The sequence below is a fragment of the Sciurus vulgaris genome (assembly GCF_902686455.1).
Source record: "Sciurus vulgaris genome assembly, chromosome: 2".
Lineage (NCBI taxonomy): Eukaryota > Metazoa > Chordata > Mammalia > Rodentia > Sciuridae > Sciurus > Sciurus vulgaris.
Genome location: NC_136462.1, coordinates 193,184,999 through 193,212,359, shown reverse-complemented (window position 1 = coordinate 193,212,359; position 27,361 = coordinate 193,184,999). Strand labels below are relative to the sequence as shown.

Genomic DNA, 27,361 nt, shown 5'->3' with positions numbered 1-27,361 from the left:
ACAAATTGCAAGTCAAATTTTATAACAGAAGTTTTAACTCCTGCCATTTTGGAGAAGCAGGGTTTAACTAGCTAACTTTCCATTTATAAAAGGGTGAAGATCACAGAATCACCTGGCAGACATTCCAGCTGCTAGGCTGACTGTATACACAATGCCCTAAAAAAAACAGGCAAACGCTGTTCTTTGCATTGCGCAGGTGTTCGCTGGCTGGCTGGGAGCTTTGTCCCGACTCTCTAAGGAGACAGAGAATTTCTTTGCTCTTTCACTTCCCTCCAGGAAGAGCCTGGCGACACTTCCTACAAGGCCTGAGCAGCCGGGGAGGAAGCCCAAGGGAGCAGACTTCCTTGCCTGCCCTGTCAGAGCGGGAGTTCCCTGAGTCACTGCTCTCCTGGACAAAGAGCGAGCACGAGAGACACTCCCAGCTCTGCTCAGGCCTGTTCCTCTCTGTAGGCTCCTGTTCCACCCTAGGAGAGCTGAGCCCTCCTGATCCTGCAGCAAGATGCAGGCGGTGAGGCCATCAGAAGATGTGCTGGGGGGTGCTCAGGACGAAGGCCAACCCCACACAAGCGCGAAGCCAGAAGGCAAGGCCATGCGGAGCAGTGGTGGAGGAGCATGGGAGCCGGCCTCCACCTCCGCTGGAAGGCAGGGCGTGCAGCAGAGCGGCCCTCAGCCTGCCAGCCCAGTGCTGGCGGAGCTGGCTCCCAGCTCTCAAAGGGCTCCTGGCACCAGCCTGCCTCCAGAGGGACCGTCACTTCACTGGCAAGGCCAGGCCTCTGTGGCTCTTACTCTGATGGAAAAGTCAACCCAAGAGGAGCCCGAGCCGTGCTGAAGTCTCCACGCACGTTACCTCACACCCAGAGAGAAGCTGTCACGGCCACAAGAGTGGACATCAGATACCCATCCTAGAAGGCCAAGGCTGCAGGCAGCTGGAGTGACAACAGAATGTGGACCTTCTCTCTGGAATGAACACTGGGAGAATGTGCGAGTCCAACAAGATTCCTACCCCCAGGACCATCCTGCCCTAGTGTCCTTCTGGGGGACAGGCTGACCAAAGAAGCGTTTGGCTGGCCTGTTTACTCAACACTCCTGGGGGTCAGACCAAAAATACAAAGAACAAGCTGGGCAGGGTGGCAAATGCCTCTAATTCCACCAACTCAGGAGGCCGAGGCAAGAGGTTTGCAAGTTTGAGGCCAGCCTCAGCAATTTACTGAGACCCTAGCAACTTAGTGAAACCCTATCTCAAAAAGTAAGAAGAGCTGGGTTGAGCTGGGTTCAGTCCCCGGTGACAACAAAGAATAAGAATCAAGAATCAGTAGGGTGGGGGTGGACAGTGGGAGAGTGGCCACAGGTGAAGACAGTCTTTTTTTGGTACTGGGGATTGAATGCAGGGTTACTTAATTACTGAACACCACATCCCCAGCCCCCTTTTTTAAAAAAAGAATATTTTATATTAAGACAGGATCTCGCTGAGTCCTTTGGGCCTCGCTAAGTTGCTGAGATTGGTTTCAAACTTGCAATCCTGCCTCAGCCCTCGAGGTGCTGAGATCACAGGCATGCGCCACCACGCCCAGCAGACGTGGCCTCCTCACCAAGGTCTCGCAGCGTGGAGCGCTGGTGGCCTGGTGTGGGCCAGTCTTCCTGTTGGTGTTTTGAGATGCCGGGAATCTGTTTCTCGTGGATATTTCCCAACTTTTAAAGCCAGCAACTGATTCCCAGGCTTAAGACTTTTCTGAATGGGCCAACAAATCCATGTGGGAAGGAGTCTGGAGGACGCTGCACCTGTGTGCCCAACCTACTGATGCTGGAACAGGCCGTCTGGACGGTCCATGGGTGAGAGCTTTTCACCCAGGGGTGGGGCACGTGCCACGTTCTGGGGCTACAGGATTCAGACCAGCAGTGCGCTCAAGAGCCCAAGGGACAGCTCAGTGTCTTCCCACGAGCCCTCCCTATGCCAAGGGGTCCCGCTACCACCCAGACCACTCCGTCCACTGCAGCTGCTACCTGTACAGGCTGGAAAACCACCAGGGGGAAGGATGACCGAGGCTCACGTCCGTAAGTGAGGAAAAAGGCACGGCCATTCAAAAAATGCCGTAAGGAAGGAACCCAGACATATTTACCTCTTTAAGAAGACAAATCAGCCAGGTATGGCGGCGCACACCTGTAATCCCAGTGGCTCGGGAGGCTGAGGCAGAGGGATCACAGGCTCAAAGCCAGCCTCAGCAACTCAGCCAGACCCTAAGCAACTTAGTGAGAGCCTGTCTCAAAGTGAAAAATAAAAAGGGCTGGGGATGCTGGACGTGTGGTGCACACCTGTAATCCCAGCAGCTCGGGAGGCTGAGGCAGGAGGATCACGAGTTCAAAGCCAGCCTCAGCAAAAGTGAGGTGCTGAGCAACTCAGCGAGACCCTGTCTCTAAATCAAACACAAAGTAGGGCTGTGGATGTGGCTCAGTGGTGGAGTGACCCTGCAAAAAAAAAAAAAAAAAAAAGGCGGGGGGTACGGCGGATGTGGCTCAGTGGCATCCCTGAGTTCAAATCCCAGTACAAAAATAAATAAATAAATAAAAGGGCAAAATCATTTAAGAAAGTAAGTAGCAGGCAGGTCGGGCACAGCAGCTCACACCTGTAATCCCAGCGACTCAGGGGGATGAGGAAGACTGCAAGTTCAAAGGCAGGCTCAGCCAGGGCGCCTGGGTTAAATCTCTAGTACCAAAACCAAAAACACATCGTGTCTTGGAGTTCTTTCCATGGTAGCACAAACAAATTAACACTTTTTAAGTGTCTGCACAGTATTCCATAGTGGGAATGTTCCCTCTCACGGAGTGAGCTGGAGGCTCCATGCAGCCCCTCTCCCAAGACCCTGATGACCAACAGACCAAAGGCAAAGAGCAGGCAGAGCCAGTGCCTTCACCCGAAGCTGACAGGCAGGTTCCTGGCGTGCATCGCTCTCTAGCAGCACATGCAGCAAGGTCCCTAAGGAACCAAGTCCCTATGAACAGAAAACACCACCACTAGAACAAAAGAAGATTAAAAAAAAAAAAAAAAAAAAAAAAACACTTCCATGTTTTAATCACAAATTCTAAATGGATACATAAAATGTACCTTTCCCAACAGGGACTCAGTGCTAATGTCTGTGAGTGGGGGGTACAATTTAGAGAACCAGAGGTAAAAACAGGTAGGCTGGGGCCCAATGACTCACAGATAATATTTACCTAAGCACCAAAATTCAGTAAAGACAAGAAATGGAACCAGCTGGCAGACACCGGAATGCAACTATCCCAGTGGACTGGCTCAGACTGACAATGAACCCTGAGGCTCAGGGCGACTAGCATGGCTCCAGGCAGTAGCTCAGGAGGGAAAAGGCAGTTTATCTATGTCATGAAAAACCTCAACCACCTGTATTCTCTGTGCCAGGTATTTAAAAGCCAGGATGGAGCCAGGCATGGTGGTGCCAACAACTTGGAAGGCTAAGGCAGGAGGATGGCAAGTTCGAGGCCAGCCTCAGCACCTGAGCAAGGGGTCCTGAGCAACTTAGACAATGTCTCAAAATTTAAAAATAAATAAAAATGGCTGGGAATGCAGAACATGGCTTGATACCCAGTACCCACATACCCAAAAGCAGCCCACAAAAACCTGCCAAGAACTTCCACTCCCCAAGAGATCAACGCTATGTAAACTACAAAACCTGAAGCAAGGCACCAACACTGTTTTCTGGCAGTGGACGCAAGGCAGGGCAGGACGGACTCCTGGCACAAGGGGATAGGGCCGCTCTTCCCGAGGCCTCCTGCTGAGTGCTGCAGAGCCGGGAGGCCCAGAGGGCAACACCACGGAGTCCCGCAGGTGCTAGGAGCTGGAGCTGGGGCTGGGGCAGCTGCACAGCAAGGCTCTGAGACCTGCCCTCCGATCCCGAAGTCCTTGCCAGGTCCGTGTCTGTGCGTGTAATGAAATCCCACGAGGCTGGGGAAAGGACCACTAAGAAGCCAGCCCAGCAATCCCAGGGCCTGGGAACTGTCTGTCCTCCCCTCTGGAGCACAGGGACTTCGCAGCACGTAGGACAAGAGGCCGGGGACTGAGCAGGGCACTGATTTAGTCAGCACTGCTACTAGACTAGAACTGACCCAACAAAGGTTAAGTCAACCTCAGGCCAGGTGAGGTGTGGTGGCACACACGGGTAATTCCAGAGACGGGGAGGTTAAGGCAGAAGGATTCCAAGTTCAAAGCCAGCCTGGGCAATCCTGTCTCAAAATAAAGCCAAAAGGACTGGGGTGAGCTCAGTATGGAGTGGCCCTGGGTTCAGTCCCCAGTACCAGACACAAAGAGAGAAAGAAAGTCCAGAAGTGAATAAGGGAAGACAATAAAATCTGACACCTGACAATACAAGAGTTCATAATGACTGGTCTCCAATAAAAGATTAATAGCGGGCTGGGCTTATAGCTGGGTTGGTAGAGTGAGGCCCTGGGTTCCATCCCCAGCACTGCAAAACAAAACAAAACAAAAAAACACACAAACAAAAATTAATAGCAAGCAAAGAATAGGAAAACATGACCTAAAAACACAAATTAATTGACAGGATCTAGAACTGACAGATATTGAAGGAATTGGTAAACAAGCACATTAAAATAGCTATTATAATACATGCTTCATGTGTTCAAGAATACAGAGAAAAACATGAGCAAGAAAAGAGAAACATGGAAAATAAAAAAATGACACAAAGAAGCCAGGTGTGGGGGTGTATGCCTGTAATCCCAGCGGCTCAGGAGGCTGAGGCAGGAAGATCCAGAGCTCAAAGCCAGCCTCAGCAAAAGTGAGGTGCTAAGCAACTCAGTGAGACCCTATCTCTAAATAAAATGCAGAATAGGGCTCTGGGGATGTGGCTCAGTGGTGAGTACCCCTGAGTTCAATCCCCAGTACCAAAAAAACAACAACAAAAAAAACCCACAAAGAGAACTTTGTAGATGAAACAACACAATAGTTAAAATGAGAAATACACTAATAGGATTAACAGATATCCACAGGGCAGAAAAAAAGATCAGTGAACTTGAAGACACAGGTAGAAACTAACCAAAATAAAGCATATATCTATCTATCTACATATATATATATATAAATATGTGTGTATACATGTATATATGTGTGTGTGTGTGTATATATATAAAAATATATATAAATAATACTTACATATCTGACTAAAAAAAAAAAAAAAAAATGGAGAGCACACTGTGGGCCAGTAGCACACATGCTACCCTAACTGGAGTCCCAATAGGGGAGCAGAGAGGAAGAAGAAAAATATTTTGAAGAAATGAGTAAGAAAATTACCAAATTCAATTTATATACTCACATAAACCATAAACCTAAAAAGCTCCGTTGGGCTCCCAAGCAGAATATTCAAGAACCACACCTAGGCACATCCAAATCCAATTGCTATGCTCCTACGGGGATGGACAAGCATTTTAAAAATTAAAATAAGAGTTACAAAGTAACTGGACTCTCTCACATCCTGGTGGGAATGCGACAGGACACAGCACTTTGAAAAACACCTGGCATTACTAATAAAGTAAAATATATATTTACCAGGTGACCCAGGAACCTCACTCCTGGGTATTTACCCAAGACAAATAAAAACATGTACACACGTTCACAGTCCAAAAAGTGGGAAAACCCAAAGGGCCTTCAGTGGTGGGCAGCTGGTGGGCTGCAGGCGACAGGAAGGCCTGAACTACCTACCACTGTGCGCAAGCAGCCCCGCTAATGAACACGTCTCCACGGGAGGAAACCAGAAGCAGAAGGCAAGCCCTGCCCCACCCCGTTCGTGGCGATTTGGAGAAGGTGACAGCTAGGAGGCTCGGCAGTCAGCGAGTGCTGGGGCGTGGACAGGCACAGAGCACCGGCGAGCCTCTTCTTGACCACGGTGGCTCCATGACTGAGCACAGTTGTTAAAGTTCACAGAACAGTAACTTACAGTAGGTACATTTACTGCAGGTAAGTGACACCAGGACAAGGGTCAAGATAAAAGAAGGAGAGGAGGGAAGCCTTCCTGGGAGGAGGTCACGCTAGCCTGCGGCGGGGCTCCTTCAGAACAGACCTCTCGGGGGCTTTGGGTGGATCAAGGTAGAGCGCCCCTCAGCTGCGCAGCTGCCCCCATGCAGGGGAGCAAGAGCCAGGCCCCTGGAACCAGCACAGCCTCCGTTTCCAGGCTGGCACCTTAAAACTCACAGACCACGGACAGAGGCGCGACCGCCGCCTGGGAGGAACGCCTGCCCGGGTCAGGAGCGGGTGCTCCAGGAGCAGGCCCCGGGATGAGATCTGCAGCCGGGAGCGGCGTCGAGAATCACGTCAGAGCCATCTCTGCGGAGGGGAACCTGGGTGCAGGGAGAGGGCCCCTGGACCTCAGGGCCACCCCTTACCACCCGTGCAGCTCTGCGCTGATGCCTACCCTTGGGCCTGCAGGAGCATCTAGAAGGAACGCAAGCTGGGGCATGGCGCGCACCTGCAGTCCCAGCTACCTGGGAGGCTGAGGCAGGCGGTGAATTCAAAGCCAGTCTGGGAAACACAGCGAGTCATCTCAGAAGACAAAACGGACACCAAATACAGGTTCACCGTGTCCAGTAAACCCCATGTGGTATCACTGGAGCGCTCTGCTCGTGCCTCTGAGAAGCCCTTGGTACGCAGCTTCGTGATAGCCTGTCCCGGGGGGTTAGTTAGAGAAGCACCTGCTCCTGAATCAAGCCAACTACTACGAATCACTCTTCTGTCAATTTCAGCTACGACCTTGGGCAGAGTATTTTATTTCTCTCAACTTCGGGTTTCTCATCAGTAAACAGGGGTCCTCTTAGTGCCTCCCTCTCATGAGCCACCTGCCTCGGAGGGAGCCTCTTAAGGCTGGTGGTTAAGTGAGAGAAGGCGGGTAAAGACTCGACATGGGGCTGGGGCCACGGCTCAGTGGTGGAGCACCTGCTGAGCATGTGTGGGGCAGTGGGTTCAATCCTCAGGACCACATAAAAATAAACAAAATATAAGTTATTGTGTTCATCTACAATTTAAAATATTATTTAAAAAATGACCCAACATGGCTGTGCCCTGGAGATGGTCAGGTCTGAACCCCAGGCACCAATGGGCCCTCTTCAGGGCTTAAGCTCTTCTGAGTTCACTCTGCCTCTCATGACGGAAAGTGACCCAAGTGAAAAACTTCCCACCAAAAGGACAATGAGCTGTTGCCACATTTCTGGGCTCTCTGTCACTTACCTGAGAGTGAGATTCCTTCTGCGAGCCCATAAGGCAGATAGGCAAAAATGATCATCATGCCGAACTCCAAGGAAGGCGTCTTCCTCAAGTCAATATGCTTGAGCACGTGAATGGCAACTGTCAAGGAAAACCACCGTGGGGCTCATGCTAAATGCAGAGAATATTTGAAGTAAACAAGGGATAGAAAAGATATTGAGCATCCCAGGGTTACAACTGAAAACCAATTGTCATGGAATTTTTTCTTTGCAAAGAGACTACAGTTATACAAAGGAAAACAAATAAAATATTAAGAAATATAAATTCCTACAATAAATGGGGGAAAATTCAGATCAACTTAAGTCAACTACTTAAAAAAAATGCTGACTTAAAAGGACTGGGGATGTGGTAACAGGACAAAGTCAGGCTGCAGACACACAGAGGACAGGCCACAAAGGTAGGTCATCTACCACCTCCTGGGAGGACTTCAGATGAGACCACTAATGGGTACCTGCCATCCTGTTTTCCAGGGACTCAGGGCCCAGTTGAAGGACCACGTTTCCTGTCTCTGCACACCTCCATATCGCACCCATGAAAGGAGAGTTGGCATGTGCTCAAATGCTGCCCTCCAGGCCCAGAGCAAGCTCAGGGGACCCATCGCCACCTCAGTACACACATGCTCTCCTAGAGAAAAGCTCAGCGTGGAGGTCTCTCTCCTTCCTCCGTCTGTTTATTGGGACAATATGAAAAGCTGTTAGCCGATTCAATAGAGCTTGAGGCTTCTGGACAGAGAAGCTGATGGGAAATTCAACAGAGTGGCAGGAAAACACTCCAGGCAAGAGTCTTGCGGCCATCTGTGGAACACTGCTCCTGGAAGAGGGCCAGGGGGCCACGTCCGGCAGGCGGCTCAGCGCGTGCAGCGTGGCCTGGTGCCGCTCCTGTTGTAAACACGATAGGTTCCCACAGCAGTCAAGGTGGGCTGCCTTGATGGGCCGCTTTTCTTCTCAGGCTGGAAAAGCTCATGGGTTGGGAAGCAACAAAATCAGCACAAATAACTTAGACGAAGCTCACTTCCAAAGGCCTTTTCCAATCACTTTAAGTTGGGTCAAGATTTTTTCAATTCCACATTTTCAAAGAAAACCAATTTCCAATACTCTGGATGTGCAAACTGAGACAGCTGAAAAGGAAGGTCATCTGAATGCAGTTATCATGACAACTGAGAAAGCCCTCAGTCACACCTGATATCCAACTCCAACAGTGCACAAGTGTTTTTAAGCTTTGAAAGTGATATCCTATGTTTCATATGTTAAATTTTAAGTCCTTAAGTTTAGAGTATTTCTCAAACCATAACTAAGCATGTCTTTGTTTAAGCCCCTTAGATTAAAACTGGCCCCTAAGGAGCAGGAGGAGCCAGTTACAGATGGAGGCCATTAGAGTAACCTCACGCTGGATCATGTCAAAAGGATATTAATGCAGAAATTAAGCCAGTGAGAGTGCCGAGTGCTGCAGAGCCAAAGAACATTTTAAGGAAGTAGCCAAGGGCTTGTAAAAATGTTTGCCACCCACTGACATCTGACATATTTTTTCTTGTTAAACCTTCAGCTGTGCTAGGAAATGAAAGAAAACAGAAAGAAGTTAAAATGTTACATTAGGCACAATGGCACACACCTATAATCCCTATGATTCAGGAGGCTGAGGCAGGAGGATCACACACACTGAGGCCAGCCCCAGCAACTTAGCAAGGCCTCATCTCAAAAAAGAAAAAAAAAAGGGGGGGGGGGCTAAAAGGCTGAGGATGTAGCTCGGAGGCACCTAGGTTCAATCCCCAGTACTAAAAAAAAAAAAAAGTTAAAGTATTACAGACAAAGTTCATAGAAATTTCAAAGTTGGAACTTATTTCCTTTTCCTTCATTACACTGTTTAGTCAGTCATCAGACATGTATCTGTTCCCTACTTTGCCTCAGGTCTCATTGGTTTCTGGGGACTGGGAGGAAAGAGCAGAGTCCCAGCCCCCCAGGGCTTGTCTAAGAAGGCAGAAACACAAGATGGAAATGAATGACAACCATGGGGACAGGGAAGAACTGTAGAAACAGCCTGGGATGTAACTCAGGCTGGAGGGGGAGTCAGGAAGCTCCTTGAGTGAACGTGAGCTGGGTTTAGATGCACAGAGAAGAGACCAGGAAGGACCCTCGGAGGTGGGGGGTGGGAGCCCCAGCCATGGAAGCATCCAGTGCTTGTATCAGTGTGGAGCAGGACGTGGCACAGGGTGGGGAGCAGTGGCAGGTGACAGGAGAGCAGCAGGCAGTGGTGTTTCACCCCGGAGGCTGGGAGTGTCCATGGGAAGGGTTTTCATACAAGACACCTGCAGTAACCCCGAAACTGAGGCCACGGCTGGAATGCAGCCGCCCAGAGAAGCAATGTCAGAGGTACAGGGCCGGGGTGGGGGGAGGATGTAGGAGGCATTAAGGAAGAATTGAAAGAACTTTCCTTTTACTGTAACAGAACTAAAAAGACGTCAGAAGCCTAAAATTCAATTGTGGGTTTCCTCAAAGGGAGGACATCATGCGCACAAAGCCACCCATTAAACATCCTCCTCCGCCCTGTCCTGGATTGCTTACCTCCCCCCACCCCCAGGCCCGCCTCCTGAATTCCTAGGCATCCTGGCCTTCCTGCAGACCAGCCGGGGCTGCTTCAGCAGCCTGAGCCATGCATGCCTGGAAAAGGCACATCAGCTGCTCGAAATGCTTCCAGGAGGAAGCCCCATCTTCCTGGCATGACCCAGCTCTCTCACCTATCTGCCCTCGTCTCCTCCCATTCAGGGTGGGCACGCTGTCCCTGGAACCCCCTGAAGGTCACCCTTCCATCTTCCCTGGCCCCAGCTAACTACCCCAGTGGACCTCCACACCCAAGGTCAGTGCCACTCCCTCAGGACAGCCGCACTGACCCCTTTACACAGGCCAGCCCACGTGCTGGCCCTCGTGGTGCCTGCCTGCCTCACACCACGTGAAAACTGCAGTGTGTCATTTCCATGAAGACCAAGCTTCTGTCCACCTTGCTCACTGCCGCCTGTTCCAGGCCTAAGGCACAGTCCCGCACATGAAAGACACTCAGCACACTTTTGCTGAATCAGTAAATAAAACCAAGAATCACTAGCAGTACCACACAGCTTCGCCATCAGCATTATCTCCGCTAAAAGGCAGCTTGGTCAAGTAGCCCAGGAAGCCTTTTGTAGAGACTTGTGGCAAAGAATAACACAATAAAGATTCTGAGGAGCCCTGTGAAAAAGAAACCCAGCTTTCTTCATCCCAGTTCTCAACTTTCCCTAATGTCCCATCTCCCCCACCTGCTGTTTTTCCCAAGAGCTCCCGAATGGGAAGCCAACAAGGGCTCTCACTGGAGAAGTGCTCTGGAAGATCAAGACCATTTGCAGTTCCCCACATGGACCTGTGGATCACACACTTGCACCCCAGGACCGAAGCCCCACCCTGCTCCACTGCCTGCTGTGACACAGATATCTCTGGCTGTTTTCTTTTTATATAGAGGAGGTTAAGACCCAAAGACTAACTAGGATTGAGAGCAGACCCAGAGCTGGCCAGTGAGTTCCAAACGCCAGAAAGATGAAAGCAGAATCTGGGCTCTTCCTGGCACAGCAATTTTCTTTTCTTCTTTCTTTTTTCGGTATTAAGGACTGAATCCAGGGCCTCGAGCATGCTAGGAGTGCTCCACCACTTAACCACATCCCTCGCCCTTTTTAAATTTTTATATATAATTTTTTATATATATTGTATATTATATATATATTATATATATTATATATATATATTTAATTTTTATATATAAGGTGGAAGTCACCATGTCTGACCCCCTGTTCACTTCTCTATGAGAAGCTTCACTACTGTGTAACAAGTTCATCAAATTTAACTGGTCTCTGAGCAGCATCTGGTCTCTGAGAGCAGCAAAGGCCCTGGCAGAGGCAGAGGGCAGACAATCAAGCATTAGCACATCTGCAGTCAGTGCAGCTGATGCCTGAGCAGAGTCACCCCAGTGTTAGTGATGACGGGGGGAGGCTGGGAACTAGATGCACGCAGGCCACAGACCCACTGTGGAAGCAGTCATCACAGGCCATCTTGGCCTTGAAGGCCCTTCCACTAAGAAAGAATCTTTGTCTGTACACAATGATGTCACCATTTCTTATTTTTCAAAAGATCTCCTAGTCTTTGGCCCTTTTGCAGCAAAGAGACCTGGAAAAGCTCATAAAGGTCTTGACAGATCTTTTCTCTTTAAATAAATAAGAGATGAGGCAATTCAGTTTAGCTTCTATTGTGTAAAAATAACTCATGATGTTAACTCCAAATCAGGCAAAATTCCTTATCACAAAATTTCAATGTTAGCAGGATATGAGATAAAAGTAAAAACCAGAGAGCTAAGCAGCTTTCAGAATAGATCTTAGATAAGACACACACTGAACCAGGCACAGAGGCACATGCCTGTTACCCCAGAAGCCTGAGAGGCTGAGGCCCTAGGCAGCTTAACAAGACCCTGTCTCAATAATAATAAAAAAAGGGCTGGGGATGTGGCTCAGTGGTTTAGCAACCCTGGGTTTAATCCCTGGTACCCCTGCACCACCAACCCAAAGAAGAAAAAACTACACGGCACCAGATCTGGTTTTTGGTTTTGTTTTGATACTGGGGATGGAACCCAGAACCTCACATATGCTAGGCAAGTGCTCAACACTGAGCTACATCCCCCCCCTTTTAATTTTATTTTGAGACAGGGTCTCACTAAATGGCCCAGGCTCACCTTGACTTATGATCCTCCTGCCTTGACTTCCCCAGTAGCCAGAATTACAGGCATGTTCCAGGGTACCCAGCTGCCATCAGATCTTTTTAAAGGTCTTATAGCATGCTATACGGTAATTTCCTAACAAAATTATCTAAATTTCTGCCAAAAGAAATGAAAAAAAAAAAAAAAAAAGTGTAGGAGCTGTCCAAATTCTTACAGCTGAGTGGCACCAAGAGGACTGCAGCTGGAGGCACAGCTCAGTGTAGGGCACTTCTTAGCATGCAGGACAACCCCCAGTTCTGTCTCCAGCACCAAAGGGGGAAATGGGCTCTTTCCACAACAGAACGCCGTATTATTCCAACATGAATCCTGACATTTTATGATTCATCTTTAACTTCTCAGATCCTGTCAACCAGGGCAGTAATACCAGTGAATGTCTGAAAACAATCGACAGTTCTCAAAGTAACTGCACAGTCACATCTGCAGTGCGGCACCCACGGCTGTGAAAGCGATGGCCCGTGTAAGAGCCGGGAAGCAGGAGCAGGGCCTCTAGCTGCTTCTGCTTCTTCCTCCCGGGGATGGAAGCCAGGGCCTCGGCATGCAAGGTGAGCACTCTGCCACTGAGCCTGCACCCGGCCCACGTCTGTTGCTTCCGTCTCCAACGATGCTTCCTAAAGGCTGATCTCTTAACCGACTGCTGCACCACTGCCTGGAGAACACAAAACCAGGAGGGGCCAGAACAGTGACACATGCCTACCATCCCAGTCAGTCAGGTCGAGGCAGGAGGACTGCAAATTCACCTGGGCAATTTAGCAAGATCCTGTCTCAAAAAAAATTTTTTTAAAAAGGGCTGGGGCTTTGGCTGACTAGTAGAGTGCTTGCCTAGTACATGTGAGGCCTTGGGTTCATTCCCCCGATCCACAGATATGGATCAATCAATCACTCTCTCTCTCTCTCTCTCTCTCTCTCTCTCTCTCTCTCTATATATATATATATATATATATATATAAAATAAAAAATAAAAATAAAAATAACTGGGCTGGGGAGATAGCTCAGTTGGTAGAGTGCTTGCCTTGCAAGCACAAGGCCCTGGGTTCAATCCCCAGCACCGCAAAAAAATAAAATAAAATAAAATAAAAAAATAAAAATAACTTTAGGAACTATGGTATATATATACAATGGAATATTACTGAGCTATAAAGAATAATAAAATTATGGCATTTGCAGGCAAATGGATGAAATTGGAGAATATCATGCTAAGTGAGATAAGCCAATCTCAAAAATCCAAAAGGCGAATGATCTCACTGATAAGCGGATGATGACACTTAATGGGGGGTGGGAAGGGGACAAGAATAGAGGAAGGAGGGACTGTATAGAGGGAAAAGAGAGGTGGGAGGGGTGGGGGGAAGGAAAAAATAACTGAATGAATCAAACATCATTACTCTATGTAAATGTATGAATATGCAAATGGTATGCTGTTACTCCATGTACAAACAGAAACAACATGTATCCCATTTGTTTACAATAAAAAAAATAAATTAATTTAAAAAAATAACTTTAGGGCTTTGGGACTCACTGCAAACCAAATGAATCAGAGACTCTGAGGATGGGACCTGAGAACGTCACATTGAACAAGCACCTGTTACACTAATGAGAAGCTGAGCCCAGAAACTACCCACCAACAGCTAAGAAGAGGTGAACTCTCCTCTCCCAGTTGCTCTTGGCCCTGATATATTCCTGTGGCACAGCATGGCTTGTCAGCACACAAAGATGAAGAACTACAGCAGGTGAGCAACCATCCAGAGAACAAGCCACTGTAGAAGTAGTAGCTGCACGGAAATGTCTGAAACTTTTTGATTTGGTAGTAGAGATTTAACTCTGAGGCACTTAACCACTGAGCCACATGCCCAGCCCTTTTTGTTTTATATTTTGAGACAGGGTCTCGCTAAGTTGCTTAGGGCCTCACTAAATTGCAGAGGTTGGCCTTGAACTTTCAATCCTCCTGTCTCAGCCTCCCAAGCTGCTAGGATCACAGGCGTGTGCCATCATGCCCAGCGGATACTTTTTTTGATGCTTTTTTTTTTTTTTTTTTGATGGACCCAGGGCCTGGGGCACGCTAGGTGAGGGCTCTACGACTGAGCCATACCCTAGCCCACATTGGACACTTTGTTCCTGGGACTTTGGTCCTCTGACACCCCACACTTACTTGGTCAAGACAATGGAGACTGCATCGTTGAGAATACTTTCTCCGAACACCAGCATGTTGAGCACGGGGTCCACATGCAGTGCATTGAAAATAGCAATGGTGGCCACGGGGTCAACAGCAGATATTAGGGAGCCAAAGGCAAAACTGGAAGAAGAGAAAAGGAAGAGCAAGTTCTGTAACACAATTCGCCTGGCCCGCAGAGCACAGCTTCACACAACGCAAGCACAGGCCAGCTGAAGCACTGGCAGAGGTGGTGTCTCCCCACTTACCTGCTGCCTGACCTGCCTGCCTGACTCCAGGAGTTGCCGGGAACGGCCTGGTTTCCACAGCAGCACCGCAGCTTTCTTTGCCCAGTACTGGCTGAGGACGTGCCAGCGCTCAGTCTGCCCCCTGCCACCAGGTGGTCACAGTGCCACCTGTGACCAACCCCAGTCTCCATTCAGACTGCAACATCTAAGAAAGGGCCAAGCTGGGCACGATGGCACCTGCCTGTAATCCCAGAGGCTCAGGAAGCGGAGGCAGGACTGTGTGTTCAAGGCCAGTCTCAGCAACTCTAGCAGGGCCTAAGCAACTTAGTGAGCTCCTGTCTCAACACAAAATATAAGGGCTGGGTCGTGGCTCAGCACGTGTGAGGCACGTGTGGGTTTGATCTGCAGCACCACATAAAAATAAATAAGTGAAATAAAGGTATTGTGTCTACCTACAACTAAAAATATTAAAAAAAAAAATATATATATATATATATACATAAAAAGGGCTGGGGATGTGGCTCAGTGGTTAAGTGCACCTGGGTTCAATCCCCAGGATCAAAGTGAAGGGTCAAAAGCCAGGGCAACCCCAGGGGCGAGGTAGCTTTGGCAGCAGGCACCATCACCATGCTGGCTCCCAACCAGGCCCTTGGGGCTCACAGACAGTGCTGAAGATGCTGGAATTGCCTCCAGCAAAGTCACCAGGTGTCTCATGCTCCAGCCACTGAGGATCGTCACAACAGCAAGCTGCCTGTGGCACACAACATGGCCCAGGCACTGTCCTAGGCAATCTGCACACAGTACCTCAGTAACCCACCCAGCAGGCACCGAGACAGTTACAGAGGCCTGACGGCCGGCAGGCTGAAGGACCTCGTCCAGTCTGTCAGCTAACAAGGGGCAGGATCAGGATTTGAATGCAGACTCTGGCTCAGTCGGTGCTCTGCCCACCTGAGTGCATATGGCGACAGCCAGAGACTAAGCCAAATTTAGAAAATGGCAAGTGTGACAGAGGAAGTAACTGGGGCGATGTGAGAACGAGTGGCCTGGCAGAAAGGTGGGAGAGCCGTCTGACTGAGGGGTCAGGAACGGCCCTCTGAAGAGGCTGGCCCGACGTGAGCAAGGACCTACAAGACAAGCAGCAGCGGCCAGGCCAAGATCTATGGGGGCAGAGGTGACATCGAGTGCCCCAAGGTGAGCAAGCCTGGCAAGCAAGAAGCAAAGGAAGGCGCACACGTGGCAGGGGTGGGTGGCCAGGGCAGGAGACCTAGAAGCCTGTGAGGGAGGCAGGCCGGGTCCCCACGGCGTCTGGTGAGGGGTCACCATGACTTCTTGGTGCCTCTTGTCTCCTCCTGGGTATACACGCTGGCTTTCTATCCCTCCCCTGCTTCCTCGGTCACTTTCTTTCTGGCTTAGCAGGACAAAACAGGAAGCCTGAGGACTGGCCCTGCAGCACAGTCACAAGGCAGAGACTGTCACCAAGCTTGCAGTCCGGGAGAGAAAGGAGTGACTTTCAGTTTGGGGCAGACAGTGCCTTCCATGGGCTCTGCCATCACCAAGCAGCCCCAAGGAGGACGCCTGGCTGCCCTGTGGTCATACTCCCCTGAGTAATTCGCGAGCTGGCCTTGGGGTTTCCATGGCAGCCTGGATCCCAGGCTGAGGACCAGACCCCACCAGTCTCTGCTCAGTGCCCTGACTCCACCCCAGCTCGCGGAGGTGCCACCTGCACGTGAGCTGCCTGTCGCCTTTGCTGGGGGCTGCAGGGGAGGGCGGAGTGCGGGCTCGGCTGGCCTCCTCCACTCCGAGCAGAGCGCTCGTCTTGGTAATGCACTCCGATTTCCTCCCCTCCCACTCCTGTCATCATGCGGGCTCCCGGGGTGTCATGGGGCCCAAGCCTGGACAATGAGGACACACCAGAGGCCTACAGGACAGCCCTCTGGCAGGGATGCTGACGTGAGGTGACCTGAGCCTGGAGCCCTCGGTGCTGCCACCTGGGGCGAGCTCCTGAGAGGCAGGCCACCCTGGGGGGCTGGGCTGAGAGGCAGTGACAGGCCAGACTCTTAGCACAGTGCTCCCTGCAGGGTGTCATGCTAGATGCAATCACCTGGGGGACATTTCTGTCCTACAAACTTCACCTTTCTCCCCTTTCACTTGAACTAGTTTGTGTTGTTTGAGTGGCAGGCAGGGGCTGGCTGACATGCTGTCACCGTCACTGTGGCATCCCGAGGTGGGACTCAGGGGCCACAGGAGAAGTGGTGAGGGGCAGCAGCGGTTCCCCTGTGCGAGTCCTAGTGACCCATCTTCCAAAGGCAAGGAGCTACGAGCTCACTGTAGAAAATGTGCTTCCTTTATTTTAATCATCTCGAAAATTAGCAGCATCCACAAAATGAAAAGAAAACAGATTGGGGCAGTGGAGGGAACCAAGGTTTTACTTCAGGGCTCTCCCCAGGGAAACGGTGCTGAACACCACTGCGCTGTGAGGCCGCCGAGTGTTCTCACAGTGCATGGGCCGGGCCGGGTGGCCTGTGGGTCTCATATTTGGTCTCCGTGGGGCTTTTGGGAAAATGGCATTATGCTGTCAACAAAAAAAACCTGGACAATTCCAGTCAGGTGTGGTGGCACACACCTGAAATCCTAGCGACTTGGGAAGCTGAAGGAGGAGGACTGTAAATTCAAGACCAGCCTCAGCAACTTAGGGAGAATCACTCAGTGAGACCCTGTCTCAAAATAAAAAATAAGAAGGGCTGGGGGTGTGGCTCAGAGGTAAAGAGTCCTCAGGTTCAACTCCCAGTAACAAAACCAAACACTGGACAATTCCCTATGAATGCCTAGAAACCAGAAACCTAGCCACTTTTTAAAAAATAATTTTAAACAGCACTGTGGATTAGAGACCATTTGCGTCGTGTGCATGAGGCCGGGTTTAGTCCCCAGCACCAAAACAAAATGAAACGAGAAACTTCAAACATCTGGTCCTGGTGGGTCACACATCCCATGGCTACTATGAGCAGAAGCTGCAGAGCTGTGGCCTTCAGACACGTGTTTCCCTGTGGCCACTGTCCCACTTCCCTCTGCCTCTGCGGCTGGGTGGATCTGCTCCTAGTCCACTTGGCGACACACGACTGCCTCTTTCCCACCAGAATGTTCCAACCATGGCTTCAATCAATTTCACAAAAGCGAATCCAGTAGCGCCATCTCTAGCCAGTTGCTTGCAAAACAGCTGAAGGTCAGAACGCTGTGCACCTCCCTTCGTGTCAGCGGGGCTTGGCGCATTTCTTTTCACCTGTAAAAACCTAGACAACACTAGGGACTAGTTCTGCTTTCCTGCAGCTCCTACAGAACAGGTGCAACTCTGGCTACTTTTTCATGTATCAAAACTTTCCTGCAACAAGAGCATGGGAGGTGAGAGGGAACTGGGGAGGTGGAAAGGGGATGGGATCTGTCACCAGAGGCACATTTCCCATGAAAAGGGTTCCCAAGGTACTAGGTTGCTGCTTCGGTCTGAAAGCTCTAGCTGCTTTAAGGTAAGGACCTGGGACTGAGTCCTTGAGCCATCCCCAGGTCCCTGCCAGGCAACAAGGCCAGACTGGGAGCCAAGGAGGATGTGGGCCCAAAGCCAGGCTGCACACCTGCAACTGCACTGGGCGCAGGTGCTGTACTAGTCTGACACTGCCTGAGACACTTGCTGAGGCTACTGCTTTTCTTTGAGATGGGGTCTGTGTGGCGCGGGTGGCCCTCACCCTCTCACTCCTGGCTCGGCCTCCTGAGTGACTAGTGTTACAGGCATGTGCCGCCATGCCTGGGCTGCTTTTTTGCTAAGTGATTGAGACAATTTCTGGATGGGCTCCCAGGTAGCAGCTCACTGCGTAGTGCTGCTGAGGGCAGCTGCAGAGTGAGAGGGACCCACAACAGGGCCTGGCCTTGTCTGCTTCTGTCACCCCAGGCTTGGTGGCAATTTCAGTGTAAAATTCCCACCTCACTTGCCCCTCCATACTTAATCTATCAAGAAGGCAACCTTTCATTATGGCTACAGAAAAGACTTAGCAATTCATTGAAAATGATTCTTAATAATGATAAAAGGACAGTGTATAACATGTGTGGGTGGGGTCAGTTGGATGACCAGAGATGGACCAGAGCTGAAGACAAATGAATCATTTCAATCAGCAATGCTCTGACTAGCGACCTTCGGAAGGGATCTTTGATATAATTTTGATTCATCTCAGAGACACAAATGAATGCAGAACGGATTCTAAAGAGACCATCAGCAAGCGTGGAGGAGAGAGGAAATAGAGAAGTACCACACCCAAGAAGCAATGTGGAGAAAACTTCCCCTGGCCTGAGCAGCACTCACGTGGTACTACAGCGAGGAGGATTTACCTGTCTGTCATGTTGAGTTTAGAGATGACATCAGCCTGTAAAATAAAACACACAGACACAAAAAGCCCCTGGAAAACAGCCAAGGAGACTAAAATGCCCGTTAGTGCTTCATCACCAACCAACAAGGACATTCACCCTCAGTCCCCAAGCCAATTGAAAAACAAAGAAAACGCCTGAGTCTCAGATTCGGGCTGCCTCTGCTCGTACTGCAAGTGTGGACAGCATGGTCCGTTTTCCAAGCCCAATTAACTCATGCAGTTTTCCTCTCTACAGTTTATTCCTCTCTGATATCAGAAGCGTAGCAATGAAGAAAGTGGCATGGCAGACAGATTTATTCCAATGCCCTTGAGGCAGCAAAAAAGGTGAGAATCAGGTGGAACAGGATTTGGCTATCAAGAGAAGAAAACCCCCATCACACCAAGCACAACCTGCCAGTAACCCAGTGCCCGAACCTCAGCTTAAGTTCTTGGCATCAGGGCACGCACTTTCTGCAATGGAAAATGAAGAAAAAGAAGCGGGCATGCATGGACACCATGGTGCCAGTCTACCAGAGCACGATCTCAACTAATGCAAATTAACCAGAGCGCAGAACACCCGATCGGTGCCATGGTGAGGTGGCTCGGAACGGTGGAAAACCCAGAGCACGTAATTCTACGGGTGGACTGTTTAGAACTGAGTGAACAGATTCATAATCATCTTTGACTTAAAATGTAAATTTATTAAAAAACAACATTCAACCCCAATTCAGTCCACTAGACAACATAACTGATAACTGTTAGCATTTGAAAATCATGAGGGTATATCTGCTTCATTTTTAGATATTCCAATTTAAGACAGTATTAGTTTGTAAATAAGACCAATATTTGGGGGATAATAGGAGAGAGTCACTCAATTCCAGATACCACAGTTACGTCCCCATGCTTCTGCCACATCTCCTGTGAGTTGGGATCTCCCCTGGAAGTGCAAGCCCTGCCCAGGAGGTGCCCACCCCGCCCTCTGCACTAGCTCCTGAATCTTCAAAGGCTTTCAAAGATGTTTTTCTTACCTGACCCAGAAAATAAATTCCTCCACCTACTACAAAAGCAGAGATCGCTGTACCGAAAACAGCAAATAAAGTGATGGAACCAATATTCTGAAAGAAGTTACCCTGTGTGAAAGAGCAGATACCAGAAAAAGGGTCAGAGAGGCTGGCCTGGCCAGGGAAGGGGTGGCCCTTGCGCGTTTCACTCCGAGCACATGCGGGTAGCCAGAGTGCCCTCCCGGCGGCCCACCCCCAGGGCAGCAACCCCATGGGGCTCTACCTCCCTGCTCCCCTCCTTGAATCCTCTCACCAGACCCTGCGGCAGCTCCTTCAGGCCTCCTCAGCTGCTCCTGGCCCCTTCGTGGCCCTCTCTAGCACCTCAGAATGACCTTTGCAAGACACGAATCTGATGGTGCTGCCTTCACCCTGACCCCTACTTCTGCTCAAAATGCGAATCCCAACCCTGATGGCTCGACCCCTGGCAAGGTCTCTGACCTCATCTGGCGCCATGCTGTCCTTTGTTCTCTGGGTTCTGGTCACAGAGATGTCCTGCTACCTCTCTGCCTGGAGACCTTTTGGCGTCCTAAGACCTCAGCACACTTCCACTCTCCCTTTGGGAAGCCTTCCCTGGTCCCCCAGCCAGCTCCCAGCACCTGACCTGGGTGCAGTTTTATATTTACTTATGTAAATATTGATGTCTGAATTCCTCACAAGGCTGTGGGCTCAATAGGGGCAATGGCATTAAGGTGACTGACATGATGCCCGTCAGATGTCAGTTGGTATTGAAGGAACCAACTGTATTTCATGTTTGATCAAGCAAGGTCCAAAATGCATGTAATTTTAATTGTGTGTATGTGATTGAACTCAGGGGTGCTTAAACAGTGAGCCACATCCCCAGCCCTTTTTATATTTTATTTAGAGTCAGGGTCTTTCTGAGTTGCTTAAGGGCTCATTACGTTGCTGAGGATGGCCTCCTGCCTCAGCCTCCCAAGTCATTGGGATTATAGGCATGAGCCACTGTGCCTGGCTAATTTTTAACTTAATTAAGAAAAGATGGAGATGGGGAGATAGCTCAGTGAGTAGAGTGCTTGCCTTATAAACACAAGGCCCTGGGTTCTATCCCCAGCACCCAAAAAAAAGAAAAAGAAAAGGTGAACTATTATAAAGAATATCAAGATAGCAGGTTATCTTATTATCCAGTTCTTTTAAATAATTTCGTGTCATCTATTAGTATCATCAAGTATGACAGATAAAATACATTTCCATCTATCTTTCACAACATTCAAGAGAAAATATTCCATTCCAAGTAGCACAGTAACATATTTCAAATCTCTGCAGGATTCAGGAGTGAGGCTGTGGAGCACAGTCCTATGGACCCGACCTAGGGACTACTGCCCCAGGGTCTTGATGATCCTTGACTCCTGGTGTGGACAAGATTCGCTCTTTTGCTTAGGAACTGTCACACTATGGACACCAGGAGCTTCTATGCCAAAGCTTACTTCAAGAGTGTCCTCAGCTTGATGCCAATAGTACCACCGAGCCCTTCTCTTTCAGGAAGTTGTTTTGCAACTTTGATCTTGCTAAACCTCTCATTTGATTCCTGTGTTTTGCAAATTAATCTCTGGTACACAAAGAGATTTAAACTAACTCAACGTGAACACAATGTTTAGTTTTGTTTCTAAACAAAGAACTTTTATCCTTGAGTCTTTCTTTATAAACAGCTGCTTTTTTTTTTTTTTAATTTAAAAAGAGATGAATCACTCCTGCTCTGTCTACAGGATCTAATTCTGATATGATTTATATAGTTGGTTAATATTAATATAGATATTAAAATCATCCAAATTCAAGCTATTCTGCTAAAAAGAACTTCCCTGTGCTACATACAGTAAATTTATCTCTTTCTCTTTGACATAATTAGCATTATGTGACATTTACAATTTAAAGAACCAGCAGGAGCTGGGCTGTGGTTCAGGGGTGGAGTGCTTGCCTAGCACACGTGAGGCACTGGTTCATCCTCAGCACCACATAAAGATAAATAAATAAAATAAAGGCATTGGGTTCATCTAAAACTAAAAAAACAACCAGAGAACCAGTAGCTGCTTACTTCATGCAACTGATGACAGTCTTACTGAAATACATATATTCTAAGTTCAAATTTAAATTAGCAAATGCAGCAATATTAAAATAAAACTTTCAACGTCAACTTTCTATCCTTTTAGGGGGAAGGTAGAAAGTGGACAAAGTCTTTTAATTGACTTTTCCTGTTCATATCAGTTCCTTTCTTTTTTCTTCACTTTTTTTTGTTTTGTTTTGTTTTTGTGCCAGGGATTAAACCCAGGGGTACTTAACCACTAAGGCACATCCCAGGCCTTTTTATTTTACATTTTGAAACAGGGTCTTGCTAAGTTGCTTTGGGCTTCACTAAGTTGCTGAGACAGGCTTTGAACTTGTGATCCTTCTGCCTCAGTCTCCCAAGCTGCTGGGATTACAGGCATGCACCACAGCGCCTGGCACATCGGTCCTTTGACTTCAGTTGTCACATTTTCTGCTAAAAAATCATCAAAGGAATATTTTTCTAAAAAACTATTATTTTCCTCAAATTTTAAGCAAGTTTATCTCCTCTCCCTCGAAAAAAATCAGAAAATAAAATTGTACATACTCTAATACTCAAAATGTCATGTTTGAAATTCAAAATGAAATCAATTTCTTCACTGTTTTGAAATATTTTCATAATCTGCTTGCAATTCTTTTAAGATTTGTTTACAAAGTGAAAAAGTGAAGATGTTGACTTTTGATTTCTTCTTGCCTGTTTTTTTTTTTTTTTTCAAACAATTCTCTGATGTCAAATAATGGTCTGTAAGACTTGAGAATATTTTAACATTAAACTTCCTTTTAACTTTTTCTTTGGCTGGATGCAACTTTTTAAAATATCTGAACTGAATGTCTTAAGATATATTAGGTGGAAAATTAAAGATGAGATATATATATATATATATATATTTTTTTTTTTAAAACCAAAACTCTTGATAAATTTAACTCTTAAGTTTAATAAGCTATTATTATTCCTGGTAATGATATAAGTATCATTAATATGAGGAAATAACATTATCAATAACAAGAAGCAGCAGCACTCCACTTAATGTGGGGGCAGTAATTTGCCTACATTCTCATAAATCCCAAAGCAACATTTTGGTAGGGGATGGGTGTTTTTAATTGCTACCTCCTAACAACCTGTAGGGGGCAGCGCAAGATCAGACCTGCATCTCTAGCTCTTCCCGCTCTCCCAGGGTTGGTCCAGCTAGTCTTGGTCCATCCAGCCTCCACATTTGTTATCACATTCACCAAATACCTATTGCATTACTAATACTTCAAGTTGAATCAATTTATTTTAAAACTTAAATGACTTCATATTTAAGGAAAACTCTCAAAGGAGGAAAAAGACAGGCCTACACAAACAGATTTTAAAAAGAAGACGCTCTGTTGAGCTGGGGATGTAGCTCAGTTGGTAGAGAGTCTGCCTTGCACAAGGCCCTGGGTTCAATCCCCGATACCCCCCAAAAAAGAAGACGCTCCCATTTAGGCAGAAAATGACACTGGGCCCCAGAGGACAGGGAGCAGCAATGCCAAGACAAAGCAGAGCTTGGGCAGGGCCATGGTGCTGCTGGCTCTCCAGACAGGAGTGAGAATGGGCAGCCAGAAGGCGAGGGGAAGGATGGGCTCCAGATAGTCAGGAGCAGCTGGGCTGGGAGAGGGTAGGAGAGGTGGAGGCAAGAGACAGGGGACTTGTCAACTGAGGGGTGAGGGGAGACAAGGAAGGATGGCTAAGAAGGGAAAAGGGTCCCACGGGCAAGAAGTCATAGGCCTGGACACATGTTCTTGTCATTCCAGTCTGTCCTCTTAACATCTGTTAGTCTGTGTCCAACAAGAGGAATCAAAAGTAATTGTCAGGCTGGGGCTGCGTGTGGCTCAGTGGTAGAGCACTTGCCTAGCATGTGTGGCCTAGCACATGTGAGGCACTGGGTTCGATCCTCAGCACCATGTAAAGACAAATAAAATACAGGTATTGTGTCTGTCTACAACTAAAAAAACTATTCATATATTTAAAAAATAAAGTATTGTCCACATGCCACTTAAAACCACTTCAGCACATGCCTATAATCTCAGCAGCTTGGAAAGCTGAGGCAGAAGGATCAAGTTCAAAGCCAGACTCAGCAACTTAGGGAGACCCTGTCTGGTCATCTTCTTGGGCAAAGTACCTGATGTGGAAACACTGGATAAATAGGCCAGTCTACCTGAAACCACCAGAGCAGCCAATTAATTGATCACGTCTGTTCTTCTCCAGCTTCCTGGGGGCACCCTCAGGAGCAGGGAGCCACCACTGCTAAATTACCCCAAGCTCTCTTTTATTTTTTATTATTTTTCTCCCAACTGTTGTTTCTGACAATGAAGACGCACCTGAGAATACTGCTACGTCAGCTGAACATGCACAACAGAGCATGATTTGGTTCTTTTGCTACTCGCCATAGAACAGCCTCTTCCAGTATCAGAGAAGGCTGAGTCTCCAGTCACTGAGGGCTGGATTTCAATATTTATCCAACTAGCAGCTGTTTTTTTGAAGAATGTTTGGAAGAACAGGGGGTAATTTTAGAGCTATAATTTTCCTTGAGTTTTGTTGTAATTCTAAGAACAAAGCAAGAGTCCCTCTTTCTACCTGAGAGAAGAGGAATCTGAAAGAGAGGCCATGTAACTTGCCTATGATCGCTCAGTTACTGAGTGTCAGAGCTGGGATTCAAGTCCAGGCAGAAGAAATCTCAATGCACTGCAGATCTGGGGAGCCTGCATGGGTGCTAATGTAGTGGTAATAGTACTAAAATAGCTATTGGTATATTATTTTTTTATAAATAATAGTAAAATATACTTTATTTTAAATTTTATGTGGCTAATTGATTCTTATAGAATGCTTTTATTACTTTCTGCCAAATTTTTGTATCCATAGTCAACCTGTGGTTGCACTTGACAAATGGATGTATTTCTGATATGAATGCTGATTTTTTTTTTATTTTTACAGACTGCATTTTGATTCATTGTACACAAATGGGGTACAATTTTTCGTTTCGATGGTTGTGCACAATGTAGATTCATACCATTCGTGTAATCATACATGTACATAGGGTAATGATGTCTGCCTCATTCCACCATCTTTCATACCCCCGCCCTCTCATTTCCCTCTACATATTCTAAAGTTCCTCCATTCTTCTCTCACCTCCCCCCATCCCCGTTATGTATTATCATCCACTTATCAGGGAAAACATTCGGCCTTTGGTTTTTTGGGATTGGCTTATTTCACTTAGCACGATATTCTCCAATTCCATCCATTTATCTGCAAATGCCATAATATTATTCTTTTCTATGGCTGAATAATATTCCACTGTGTATATATACCAGTTTCTTTATCCATTCATCTATTGAAGGGCATCTAGGTTGGTTCCCCAATCTAGCTATTGTAAATTGAGTTGCTATAAACATTAATGTGGCTGTGTTACTGTAGTATGCTGATTTTAAGTCCTTTGGGGCTACTGGCATAAGCACCCAATAAGTGTTAGGTATATGACAACACTGTGATAAATGTATCACACATAACTTATTTAAATCTCACCATAAATCTATATCATAGGAATTAATACTCTTTATATCTGAAAATATCAAGAGTCAGGAAGTTTAATGGCTTTGTTAAGGGAGCAGTCAGTAAGTGGCAGAGCTGTCCTATGAACTCACACCTCTCACCCTTTCCCTTTTCCATTAACCCCAAGCTCTTCAGGAACTGGCCCCAGAGAGATGAGTCGCGTCCAGAAACCAGCAGCTAACGCGAGCCTCGGTCTTACCTTGTGCAATGAGTATCCAGACTCAAAGATGATAGGTGGAAGCAAGAGAAGGAAAAACATATTGGGTCGAAACATTTCTTCTTCCTGAAAATATAAAAAGGGTGTTATGAGAAACATGGGATTTGTATAACCAAGGAATCAATTTTTCTCCCAGGGCCTAGCAGAGGGGAAATGTCTGATGACACCCTGATTTTAAAACCAAGCTGAAGTAGAGACAAAAAATAAATTAGTCACTGGCATTGTGTAGATCAGCAATTTTAAAGGGTGACTATCAAAAGAAACAGCACAAAGAACTGCTTCCAAACATGCAGTGGTGTGCTAAGCTTATTCCTTGGAAGAAAGGAAAATTAATTTTAATATACACAATTTCAACTTAGATAGAAAGCTTTCAAAAACCACTGCACAAACTGGGATCCTCGAGAACAAGGTGGCAGTCGGCCTGAGCGCAGCCCAGAGGGCAGCCCCCGACGTTCATGGCTGCTCCACCTGCTCTGCGTACCACTGCACCCGCTAGTCACCCTGGGCTGGAATCGGCTGGCTAGGTGTGGCTGCAACTAAGCCCCACGCCCGGTTTCCAGACTTGAATGTGAAGCGCCATCATTCCAGGGTACCCACCTCTGGGGAGGTGAAATCGTAAGAATTTCATTTCCACATTAATATATCTTTTTAACAGTTGGTGGGATTGGGGGAAAATAATAAGCCCAAGTGGCTACAGGCGGGACACAGGTTGTTTAATACTGCAAAATCAGGCCTCCCTCCCACTGAACATTCCATGTCATAATCTCGACAGTCTGCTTTCCTGTCAAAGTCCCAATTCAAAAGAATGACTAAATGTAGTCTTACAAATGTAGCTGTTACCATAAAGACTAAAATAACATTTAAAAAAGGCTCAAAATAGAAGCAAATGATGACTTCTGAAAATGCCCTATTAAGTCTGGAAATAACAGCACTGCAGCGGGCTGGTGACTCATCCTGGGCCTGCACGGAAGGAAAGGCTGAGCCTGTCTTCTGCAGGTGGCCCACGCGGGATCGGCGCAGTCAGACCGCTGACAGCTCCTTCTGGAGGTGCAAAACCTAAATCCCACCTAGGGGAGGCACCTGCGGTGAGCTTGCACAGCACCTCCGCCACCCCGCTAGCGTCCGCCGGGACCCCCAGCCTGCTCTCACATGGAAACGGAACCTTGGCTGGTTTAAGGGCGCCACAGGTAAGGGGAGAAGGGTGCACACTGAGTGGGAGGGCCCAAGCCCAGCCAAAGTGTTCTCCAGGAGACAGAAGAGGACAGGGCCACAGGAAGGCCACAGGAAGACAGGCAGAGCAGCACCCGCGCAGCCACAAGCCCAGGCGTGCCCGGGGCCCCAGAAGGATTTTCTCCTACAGCCTTTCCAGCAGCTTCTGGCCGCAGGCTGTGAGGGACAGACCTGTGGTGTAAGACGCCTCTGTGGTAGGAGCCGGAAGGAACGCCCTCCCGAGGGCCAGCGCTGAAGGCTCCAGGCTCCTCTGCAGCTGCCCCACGGGTGGTCCCTGCGCAGTGGGTGTCCAGCACCACTCCCCAGACAGAACGGCAACCCCTCATTCTTCTAAAACTAATGGCCACGGTTAAGCCCTGCTCCACGGGCCGCCTCTGCACAGAGGGC

The 27,361-nt window shown here is 48.0% G+C and overlaps 1 protein-coding gene across 3 annotated transcripts in view; it reads right to left on the bottom strand.

Annotated features, from left to right (window-relative positions):
- The window catches only part of SLC9A8 (solute carrier family 9 member A8), a 71,735-nt gene that overhangs the window by 15,041 nt on the left and 29,333 nt on the right, over positions 1-27,361 (bottom strand). For all 3 annotated transcript variants that reach the window (XM_079127037.1, XM_079127036.1, XM_079127038.1), the window contains 6 exons: positions 25,727-25,810; positions 19,869-19,970; positions 18,824-18,858; positions 14,205-14,348; positions 8,685-8,823; positions 7,241-7,346 (listed from right to left, as the gene is read on the bottom strand). In XM_079127037.1, the coding sequence (XP_078983163.1) occupies positions 7,241-7,346; positions 8,685-8,823; positions 14,205-14,348; positions 18,824-18,858; positions 19,869-19,970; positions 25,727-25,810 (610 nt within the window). The remainder of the gene's footprint in view (positions 1-7,240; positions 7,347-8,684; positions 8,824-14,204; positions 14,349-18,823; positions 18,859-19,868; positions 19,971-25,726; positions 25,811-27,361) is intronic.